A 12,106-nucleotide genomic window follows, 5' to 3' on the forward strand; every position below is an offset into this window, starting at 1 on the left:
TTTTCTGAACAATTCCCATAGAAATAATGATAGTTCGATGGTCGCTTCGTTTTCTTTGGCAGCTTATCACTGTTGCAGTTTTTTTGCGACGCAAATTGCTTATGAAAATTTCTTTTATCATCTCGCCATACACTTCAGACATATATGCAAATAAATGTGCATGAATATACGAGTAAGAAGAGATCAATTACAAACGAAACACTTTAGAACACGAAAATGGAAACAAAAGATATATTGCGGGGGCTAAACGATCAATATGAAATTTAATGAGATTTATTTCGGAAGATCATAAAAGATTCCTTTCAAGAAACTGTTATGCTGAGCTTATGAACGGTGTCTTTTGATTGACAATAAAAATAATTAAATATTACCATTTAAAATATATTGAACCCATCCATTGTTTAACACACTTTAAAGATATCATTTAAATTTAATAGATTTTCATAAAGGGAAGAACACTCAAAAAATTAAATGGTGAATATATTACTTAAGTATTTTATTATTGATTTAAAAGAAGTAGAACTATTAATGTTGATTGACTTGACCTATGTATATTGTTTAAGTGCACTTATATATTATTTACTTGATTGATCGCTTAAGGCATCCGGATTTTTCTGATCCAGTTAAAAATTGTGGCGAAACTGCCGCCAAATAAAAATCATGAATAAACATGAACTGAATTTAGATAAGAGAGTGGGCCCAGCGAAATGGATTTGTTATGGAGGCGATAAGGTCAAAAAAGCTTCTGGTGTTTCGGTTTTCGATATGATTTATAAAAAAGTATTTAATAAATGCAATGCTAGTGTGTCTATCAAAAACATTTGCAAATTTTCCCCCAACTAGAGAGAAAATCTAAGTTTATAATTAGAATTAACTAAGGCTTTAAAATTTGTCTGCCATTTTATTTTATATCTTCACTTGCTGACATTCTTGTTGATACGTTTTTATTATATTTTTTTTTGCTTAGAGAAAAGCGTGAGAAATTTTTGGCCGTGGTTTGGTTTTTTTTTCTGGTGATTGTTGGTGTTTTTCTTGTTTTAGTTTGGTGTGGTTGCTTTTTGTTTTAGTTGTCGAAGCTGTTGTTGCTTATTATGCTGATAGCGTTTGCTACTTTTTCATTGTTGTTTCTTTTTTTCGTATGTGGTAATGCGAAAAATTTAAATTCGATAAGCGCCATTTATAAAGAAAAAACGAGCGGAGATATTTCATTATTGTCTTGGCTTCCTTTTTTTGTCGTTTTTATTTGTTTGATACATACGTAAATTGTTTTTTGGGGTAATTACAAGTGGTTCATCGATCGCTTTATGGCCAACAAAGTGTGTCAGATGGTAGATGACAGCTTTTATGGTGCCCCTTAACTTTATCATTACCAAAAATTAACTAATATATATAATTTTAATTTATTTAAAATCTTTTAGGCCTTACACAAATTGAATTTACCCCTTGAAAAAAAGGAATAACTCGGCTTTATTACATGCAACACTGGCTGTCGCTACCATTCCATTTTAATCGATCTATATCACGGATATTTGCAAGTCACAGTCACGCCTGCTTTCATCGTTGATTGTGAAATGTCGTGACTCTGAGAGATTCCCCGGATTTGCCCGCCAAACCAAAACCAAAACCAAAATAACTAAAACGGCCAATCTCTATTACACATATCGTTGAGCAAGTTTAATTAGGTCTTAACTCGGTTCGGGCCAAGTCAAGCAATTAACAGCTCATTTGTCGGCGGTGGAAAAGCGGAAAAGCATGTGTGCACTTGGGCATCTGCCTAAACGGCGCATAAATACCGGGGGCCAAAAACAACTCCACGTTGATTTTACATGTGTGCGGTAAATCACACGCAATAAAAAATACCCTGATAGGTAGAAAACAAAAAAATGTGAAAAAAAGCTAGCTGAAAAACTGAAAATCTTTTCACGCTCTGTCGATGAAGCGTTGAGTGCCCATATGCCATCTCTGTCTTTCTCGCCTCTTGCCGGCAAATTAATTAAACAGAGTCATAAGTCCCCGGCCACACCTCTCGAAAAAAAACCATTTAAGCTCTGTCCCCATTTGTGTGATCTTTACCTGGAATCCGTATAATTCAATTTCAGACATTTGTCCATTTTATGTACGCACTTTTGTCACATATTCTTCAAATGACAGAATCTTAAAAAATAGTTAAGAGCACTAAAGTTAGCTAATGAATAAAAAAGAATAAAGTAAAAATAAATGCTTTTAACAAATTAAACAGATTTAAGCAGTCCAAGGCAATAGAAAGTGTAATAAATGTATTAGAAATTTTATAAATATTTTTTTAGATAATAATAATGATTAGAAAATGTTATGAGAACTGTAAAGTAACCTAAATCTGTAGATTTTTAGAGGCTGCACCCACCGCACTGACACTGCGCTTTATTTATATCTGTTTCTCTTTTGGATTTGTGGCATTTTTTTATTTTTTGCATCTGTTTAATTTTTTTTACACTAATTGAGGTCAATTAGTTTACAAACAAACGCACACACACTCGCGGGCAAACGAAGACAATCAAATGCAGAGCAACCTCTGCGCATGCTGCAATAATTTTTTCCTTTTGCATAAATTTCTGCAATATTGCGCACACACTGGATGTGACTCAATTTGAAGTTATCTCTTATTTTTTGCTTCCCTCGCCGCTTTATTTATGTATTGTCATTAGCCAGTTAATCAGGCAAATTCATACATACGTACATATTATATATCTTTGAGATTTATGCCACGTCTTGTCCACAAGCCATCGATCATCAATGTTTAAAGGAGACGACAGACAGTGAGCGAAAATCAGTCGGGAAAAATATAAAAATTTATAAATGAAAGCACAAATTAAAATATAAAATTATTTTTGGTTTTAAAAAATATAAAGTATAAATGTTGTATTAGGAAAACTTGGTTAAATAGCTAAAAATCAACTAATATTGATCAGTTAAATAATTTAAAAAATACAACAAGTAGTCAACAACCCATTAATTAATAAAATATATTAATAATTTTGCTTACGTTACCTTTTCTTGGAAATTTTCAATTTGTGCATTCAGTTAAGCCTTCTTGCATTTGATTTGTGCTTGTGTATGCATGGCGGTACAGTGGTCACTCATTGTGTGTGTATAACCAGCACTCGCCACATGAGTACATACATGTATACACCCCCACCCCAATGCCACGCCCCGCCGCCCACCGCCCCTTTCGGCAGACAAAGCGATTTATTTATCTCCGCCTGACGGGGGCAATCAAAACTTATTGTCGTCGCCTCGAACCGAAATGAACTGAACCGCATGGAAGAACCGAGTTCAGCTGAGTTAGGAACCCCTCTTCCATCTTTTTCTGGTTTTTTTTTCATCGCAGGAAATCGCCACACGCCCAATTAGCAAACATATACACAGTTGGGCGCAAAAAAATAGCAGAGGAGGTGTGAAAAGTGCTGGGGAATGCAATTCAAATTATTAATTTTAAATGGAGCGAATAGATTCTTATGAATTTTCTTAGGATTTTATATCTTTCTCTTGTTAAGTTTGCTTGATTTTCTTCAGTTATAAAGAAAGTATTTCTTGTTCTCAAAATCTTAAAAATTGAAAATATCTTCTAGAAATATAACTTTAAATTAAGGTTGTGTAAACTAGATATATTTAAAAGCTTGCTACTTTTCTGAACCCATCTGTACATAGCTGATATATATTTTTTTTGGATGACAGAACCTGAAGAGGTGAAGTGAAATTGGGGGGATTGCTTGTTTGCGGCTTCGTTTGTTTAATTTTGTGTGCCAGATATTTTTCAATGGAATAAGCATAATTTTTGCGTGCCTTCTTTTTTTTGTATTGTATTTTTTTTTGTTTTGTGTGCCTGTATTTTTTATGCATAATAATAATTTGATTTGATTGCACAAGTTTCAGTTTTCTTATCCAACTAATTTTCTGCAGCGCTGGGCAGTTCAAGTGCAGTGAACTTTTTGTCTGTGATTGGCAACAATGATGATAATGATGATGAAGACGGTGACTTTGACATGCCGCCTGTTTGCCCTTAAAAGGCAGATACATATACGATCTCCCGATCTTCTGCAAACAGAACAAGAATGTTTTTATTCTCTCTTCTCCCCACAAGTATATCGTTCTTTCTTCTCTTTACAACGATGTGGCATGTTAAGTAGACATAAATGGGCGACAAGTTAGCATGATCTTTCAGATATGGACGGTCAGTTGAGAAGGTGTCTATAAGAATGTATATAGGAAGCCTGGTTAAATAATGTGCATATTATCATTTAGATATTAGAATTAAAAATACTACTTGTTTCTGCCACTTTTTGAGTGATTATTATTGTTAAACCTCTATTAATTATAAACCTTTTCCATTTGTCCTTGCAGATACCGCCTTGGTGTCCGGTTCCTGCACAAGTTTGGGTTGCCAGAATGGCGGCACCTGCGTCACACAACTCAATGGCCAAACCTACTGCGCGTAAGTAAAGTTTAGGATTTTTGTAATATATTTCAGAACTTTTGGTTACAAGAAAGCCACATACCAAATATTTTCTGATTAGACCTATGGGTCATAGAGTTCAAATAGTCTATTGTAGAGTTACACCCAAATTTTTAATATATTTCAGAACTTTTGGTTACAACAAAGACACATACCAAATATATCCTGATTACACGTACGGGTTATAGAGTTCAAATAGACTATTATAGGGTTACACGCAATATATCATAAGGCTTTCAATTTGTATGGCAAAAAGGAGTAAAGCGAAACAAAGATTCCAAAAATTAGCCTGACAACTAAAATAAAATCGATTGAAAGCAAATAAATTATATTTAAGTCTCCAGAAGGGGGAAGAGTTCGTGGGTTAAGTCTTGGCGGCATTTGCATATGTCAATCAAGAGCTAAACTTCAAGGACAAGGGATTTTTGTGTGTGTACTCTGTTTAATTTAACTCGAAATTCGTCTAGACAAAAGGAGGGAAGTTGTTGTTTGGCCAGACAAAAGCGCCCGCACAATCTTTAGTCTTTAGTCTTCGGTCTGCGGTCTACAGTCTTCGGTCCCTGGTCTCCGGTCTCCAGTCTCTGGTCCTCAGTCTGCAGTCTTCTCTTCTGCGGATCGAATCAAATCGGGCTCGTTGTCGAGCGACATTCCTGGCAAATCGGTTTGAACCTAAACGAGAGTCTGGGAGTCTCTGGTTCGTGCCTTTAGCCCGGTTCGCATGATTTTCACTCGCCTCGTATTTCGATGTTCGTATTTTGTTTCCTCCTCCGTATGTTGTCTTTTTTAGTTATCTCTCTTTTCGATTTTTTGTCTATTTCCCTCTGTTGTCTTTGCAATAAATCAAATGCGGCCCAAAACAAACGGCACGTACGCAACGCATAACTCTGTTTGAGTTATTATAAATAGAGAGTCCAGTCTCCGGGCGGAGAGTCGCGGGTCGAGTCGGTGAAACGATCGCTATATCCATATATTTTGACAGACTGTCGTCAACAATTTTTACGAGTCTGTGAAGCGGGCCGAGCCAACCTACATGGCATAATTAACGAAATACTCATTGCAAGAACTCACAAAAAGTTAAGATCGAATTGCATTCCAAGCAGTTCGAGACGTACACTCATGCTCCGACTATTTTCAGCGATCCACTTTGATGTTAGCTTTATTTTTATGACATCAGTTATGCGAACTCATAATATTTTTAACACTTAAATTATTTTGTAGTATAGCTTAGATAAATTACATTTTCAGAGTATTTGTTTACAAAATATATGTATTTTTTGAAATAAATCTTAGGTTAGCAATACTCAGAGTTCCAGTGTTTAAAATCGTTAGTTTTTCTTTGTCCCCAAATTATAATATTAATAATAATAGCCAGAAAAAAAGTAGTTCCAATTTAGCGAATTTCAAACAACCATTAGTCAATAAAAAGTTAAATACCGACGCATTTCTAAATCTTCTCTCCTGTTTAGCGCTAAATATTCACTTTTATTTACCATTATTTTCGCCTTTGTTGATGTTCGGCTCGCTGACTCATCAAAAAAGATGGAGAAAAAAATGCTGTTTCATACATCAAAAGAAATTTCCGCCAAAAAAGGGGGGCGCTGGGGGCGTGGTCGTTCGTGAGATGCTGCTCATTAACATGTCATAAACCGCTAGTAAGAAACGCTTTTTCTTCGCCTTTTTTGTTGGCTCTTTTGGCATATAAATCAAACTCATTGTTCTGAGATGGCAGTGACAAAATTGAGCCGCAGACTACATGACATTTGACATGAGAGGAAAAGAAAAAATGGAATAAAGCAGTTGTGTCGTGGTCGATTCACTCAAAATGAAAACCAAACTGTTGGCAATCAAGTCAATTAAACAAACAAGCTGGCAGGCGGAAAAGCGATCGTAAAAGCCAAATAAAAGCTAAGCTTTTTGGCCAGCAAATAGAGAGAAAAGCCAACGACACAAAAAACAACCAGAGCAATTCCAAATCAAGAAAATGTGGTAAATGGATCAGCATGGATCAGCCGAAAACGATCCGAGGATCAGTTGGCCACAAGACCACGAGACCGAAAAAATCAGCTCTAATAGCTCAAGCTCAAGACAAAAGTTCAAAGCGATCTTATCGCCAAATCAAAAACAAAAAAAAAACCAAAAAATGTCTTCAAGAAAGAGAGGGCAGCACATATACATATATACACATGGCCATTGGCTTGATCGTGCCTTTGATGATCATCGCAAAAACCAAAACCAAGGCAAGGCAGCCGAGGAAAGAGCTAAACAGCGAAAAAGCAAAATAAAATAACCCACGGATCCCCGAGATCCAAGAGTTGCCACAAAAATATATAAACGAAACAAGAGAAAAAAAAAGACTAAACTGGCATCTCGCAGTTTTAGGCTAAGAGCCAAGCGCTTTTATGTAATTGCCCAAAGATAGTTAAAGAAAGAGCGGGCCAGGATCGGTTGACATGTGTAGTAGTCTCTCCATGGAGCGATTCCGCGGGGGAAACGGCTAGAAAACTCTGTTTACAACGAACGCCAAGATCTGGCCGATCAAAAAAGGCAACTGATCAGCCATGGCAACTGTTGCACTGTTTTAGAATACAAACGAGATCAGCTTGAATTGATTGTGGAAGTACATTTAATGAGGAAACAAACTGCATCCCTCGTAAATTAATATTCGAAATGTAAACTTTAATAAGGAAGAATAATTTCATTCGACGGTGGATACTTAATTATTATTATAGCCACTTTAGTCAAGAGAAAGCCACATACCAAGTATTTTCTTGTAAAACACAAGGATCGTTGAGTTCTGATAGTCTATTTTTAAGAATTTCATTTTTGATAGCTGATTTTGGTAAATATCAAGTAAAACCAATTAAAGTGGTAGCTAATTAAACAGTTTTGAGCTAAATCGATTTGAAGCGCTATATCCAGACGTATTTAATCTCCAGAAAGTGAATTAACCGTCGAGTGGGAAAAGTTCGTTGCCTAAGTCTTTTGTTTTCAGGCACCGCATGTGTGTGTGTGCGTGTTTCTAAATGCTTGCACACACACACACACTCACCGCAGGAGAATAATTTACGTTTTTATTTGAACTCTTGGCTCACACGCTTTGCACTTGAAAATGTTCTCTGCTTTCTACCTTTTCCTCTTTCTTGTTCTTGTTCTTTTCTTTTCTTTTCATGTCTTGTCTTTTCATTTCTTTTCTTTTCTTCTCGAAAAGTGAAAAAAAGGGGGAAAAGCATTTCCAGGCTGCAATTACTTTAATTAACTGATCATTAAGCACATTGGCCATGGGGCTCGATGTTCCATGCTCTATGCTCCATGCTCTATGGTCTATGGTCTGGAAATGACAATGGAAAAGCCAACTTTTCATCTGTGCTGGGATGACACATTTAACTTGCGGCAGCCATTTTTATTATATATATATATATATCTCTCTATGTATATATATGTGAACATCCTTCGGATGTTCGGGCTGAAGAAAAAAAATATATAAAACTTGTTTGCAACCTGCTCTGATTGCTTTTCTGTGTTACACAAGCTCCGAAGAAACAAGGGTCTCGAGATGAAGAGAGCGAGGAGTTCGGGCCCATCCCATGAGATCTTGGCTACCCGAAAAGCGTAGCGAATATTTATTGTGCATTCCGCTTGCATTTTACATTTTTCAAGAGGAGACCCTTTGCTCCCTTTTCTTTTGTGTGTGTGCTCTGTTTTTATCGTATTTTTTTTTTATTTACTTTTTTATTTTTGCAGTCAAGGCGTTGGCGTACAAAATTCCTTTAGCCAGGTCTCGTTGCCTCTCTCTTTGGTCAAATTAAAACGTTTTATTGAAACTCAATTAAGTTGCGCATTCTCACGAAACGCTGAAGATGGTAGACCAAGTTGATGATGATGGTTGGCTGGATGGATGGATGGATGGATCGGTTGGTCGGTCGGTTGCTTGATGGGCGAAGAGAAGAAGCGTAGAAGGCATAATGTTAATTATTCGAATGTGGAATGATGCATTACATAAATCTGAGCTTTGTCTTCTCATAACTGAAATGAAAGATTTTCCCAGGCTTACATCTCTTAATTATGCATATATGGAAATACCTTTGGTTTTTCTTCTACTGCCGACGACAAATCATTTCATCACCCCATATCCATAAGTCGGGCAATCACATATCGAAATTTTGGTGGGGGCACCTCTCTTTGGGAACTCTTTCCACCATAAAATGATACAAATTGCTGCTGATTTGTCTTATAAGCTGTTATAATATGAGTTTTTGATATAAGAAAAGCACATCCCAAAAATTTCTGAAAAATTGGGAAAATTGGGAAAATGCCTAACCATAGAGGATATGTGTAACAATCCTACTTAAAATACAAAATATTTTGGATAACCACATAGTTCCGATTTTTGGTGAGAAAATATTGCCAAAGATGTTCTTTTTTTTTTAAAAACCCTTTCTAAGAAATGCCTCGAATATCTTAACGAATTTCATTTATTATAAGAGCTTTGGGCATAAGTATACCAAATACCAGAAATTTCATGACAAAACACTGTTGAGTTCGGATAGCCACCTTTATGATTATGATCATTGGTGTTTTTATGCTATTATCAAACAGTTAAATTTAAAATTTTCAAACAGACTGCATAAAGATAGTTTTTATTGGCGATAGTTCAGTTTGATCGTCATTTGCATAAAACAAACAAGTTTGACAAAGTGAAACAGCCCATCCTAAAGCCGTTTTTATGGTTCACGTTGATAAGACGGTTTTCCGCTTTATTAAACCAGTAAAAGCTTAATAAAATCGGGAGTTGTGTATAACATATTTCGGGAAAGATATCAGGTACCTGGAAACTGGAACCTGTGGAAATCATTTGACGGACCAGTGTCAGAAAATGCATTTTTACCTGCTCAACGAACAATGGGAAATCAAACAAAAACAGAACCGAAGAAGAATACCTTAAATCTCTCCGCAAACAACAGCTGAAAATGGATGGATGGATGGATGATAGATAGATATATGTATATAGGTGCTATATGGATGGAAACAGAACGGAAAGGAAATTTGTTGGGTGTAAAATTTGTTAGTGAGCCGGGGTCACGCATTTCACTTCACTACATTTCAGTTCAGTTCAGTTCGTTTTCCATTCTGTCCTCCCTTTTCCCATTGTTCTTGGACAGCTAAGCAAATACCACACGAACTGTCTGGGTGAAAGGAAGCGATAGATAAAGGCCCAGGGATAGGAAGAATCGGGAATCGAGGAGTATGTGAACGACTATTTGGGCGTGTTGCACCTGCGGCTGGAAAAACGAGCACATTTTCACGTGAAAAACACGTCTCAGCAAAAGCCGAAAACTGAAAAACTGAAAAACCGAGTGCATGTAATGCGAGAAGTGTGCTCTCGGTACCTTCATATATTTTCCCCTCTTCTCGCCACAGATCATCTTTATTGTTCTTTTCATTTCTCAGTTTTGGGCCAAATTTCTTTTAAAGCGCAGTTAATAAAAGCTTATTTTTTAAAAGTCCAGACAAAAATGCATTAAATGTAATACATTGTGCAAAAATCCCAATAATATAAATTAGTTCAGAGATCATGTCTCATCTCCTGATATTGTTGGTGTCACAGATCAAAAATCATTAAAGATCATCAAAACAAACAGTGTGGGACTCCCCCACGAAAAGAAAGATTAGCAAAATAGATTAAATGAGATCAAAGCTTAATTAGGTGGGGAAAAATCAAGTCTGATAAGAACCCATACAAAGTAATCCCTTCAAAATTCCTATCAACAGCGCCAACCCATTCAAACAAATTGATCAAGTCCAACTAATTGATGTCGTATCAGCTCATTAAACAAATGGGATCGCACAGCAAATGATTTTCGAATCTTTAAAGAGTGTCTGGGGAGTATTTGTGTGGCGATAAGCAGTTTATTTGTTGTACTCCAAACTTGCCTCGCTACCGATTCTGTGATAATGTGCTAGGATCAGCAGAAAGCTGCATGTATTTGAATATAATACTTATGCTTCTGGTTTTGTTTGTGTGTTTACTGTACACACTGCAAATGTTTAGAGCTTGAAGTACTTGTTCCATGTTCCAAAACCACCTTTAAACATGATCTTCACACAAATAAATATCAATAATTGTTTATGTTAACGCTTAATTGATGTTGATTAATATTTAAAGTAATTTAATAATAATTTTTCAGCAGTGCACGAGGCGTGTGAATTGCACTAGGGAAATTAGACACTCGAAAGACAAACCGAGAGCTCAGAGGAGTTGTCTTTCGATCTCTGGAAGCCATATATAGCTATAGTCAGGCGGAGTGGTCGAAAAATAAAAAAGATGAATGATCATCGGGCGATGACATTAAATCATTTGCTTATAAGCCATGAGTCTAGCCCCTCAGCTAGCCCAGAAATCCATAATCCATTCGATACGAGCTGCTGTGGTTACCCATTCAATCGAACGATCGTGAGAAGCGAATATAAATATATATATATATATATATCTATGTATATTTCATATTCACTTCATGCAGTTATGATTGTGAACAATTTCTGTCCCCGATCGCCGACCGCAAATTGAGTTGGAAGCGGAGATACGGATGCAGAGATGTAGATGCAGATACAGATACAATCATCTGATCCGATCTGAGATAGATTTACGCTGGCTTTTCTCACGAGCAATTTCTGTTCATAGATTTAGGATAATTTAGAGAATGTTTTTTAAGCAATTTTAAATCTGATCTATTGAAAAACTTCCAGAATATCGATTTACCATTCAATCTATCGATCAATTTATCGATCTATTGCCACCATTAAATTTTAGTAAAACAATTTTAAAACAATTCCGTACCAGTTTACCCACTCCGTTTCCTTCACGTGACAAAAGGTGACTCATTCCCTTTTTGGCCAACTTTATAAAGGAGGCTTTAAAGCAGATCAGGGGCGGGGGGCATAGAGGAGTAGAATGGGGAGAAGGAGATAAAGCCAGCAACACACACTAACACACCCAGTGGCTGCCTTGGTTTATTTGCCAATGCGAGTCACGTTTTCTGCCAGCCCTCTCTTTCTTTCTCTCAAAACAAGTTACCGACAACTTTGAACGCGAACTGAAAAACTCGGCTTGGCCTGTGTATAATTTATATTACATTAATTTTTCCATCCAACATTTTTCCCTCTCATTTGGGCAGGAGCAAAAAGCCTGACACCTCATTTGAATGGGGCTTCCCCTTTGCCACTTCTTTGCCTTATCCAAGCTTAAGCTGATTTTATTTCTCCTTTTTGGCCAAGTCTTATCAGTGGGCCAATATCGGCTAAATACCTTTACAAAGAAAAAAATATCGTTTTTTTTATTTAAAAAAGTTATCGAAAAATATCGAATTTAATTTTAGTTCTCCGCAAAAAGGATAAATACAATTTGAAGTAAAATACTTTAGTACGCAAATAAAATGGTAAAATATCGATAACAATTGATACGATAAATATGACATATTTAATAAATCGATTTTAATATCGATGACGAAAATATAAATACGTTTTTTGGTTAAAAGCCCTTTCTTGTACATTTTTTAAGTGTATGCTCTTCAGCTTTTTTTTGTTTGTTGTCAACTCTCTAAATTCTCTTTTTAAAAT

The 12,106-nt window shown here is 36.1% G+C and overlaps 1 protein-coding gene across 1 annotated transcript in view; it reads left to right on the top strand.

The window, feature by feature from the left end:
• Positions 1–12,106, top strand: part of N (neurogenic locus Notch protein) — a 42,131-nt gene that overhangs the window by 10,361 nt on the left and 19,664 nt on the right. Inside the window, exon 2 of the mRNA XM_036819976.3 lies at positions 4,381–4,471. Coding sequence (XP_036675871.1) covers positions 4,381–4,471 — 91 coding nt within the window. The remainder of the gene's footprint in view (positions 1–4,380; positions 4,472–12,106) is intronic.

Source organism: Drosophila suzukii, chromosome X (genome assembly GCF_043229965.1).
Source record: "Drosophila suzukii chromosome X, CBGP_Dsuzu_IsoJpt1.0, whole genome shotgun sequence".
In the NCBI taxonomy this organism is placed as follows: Eukaryota; Metazoa; Arthropoda; class Insecta; order Diptera; family Drosophilidae; genus Drosophila; species Drosophila suzukii.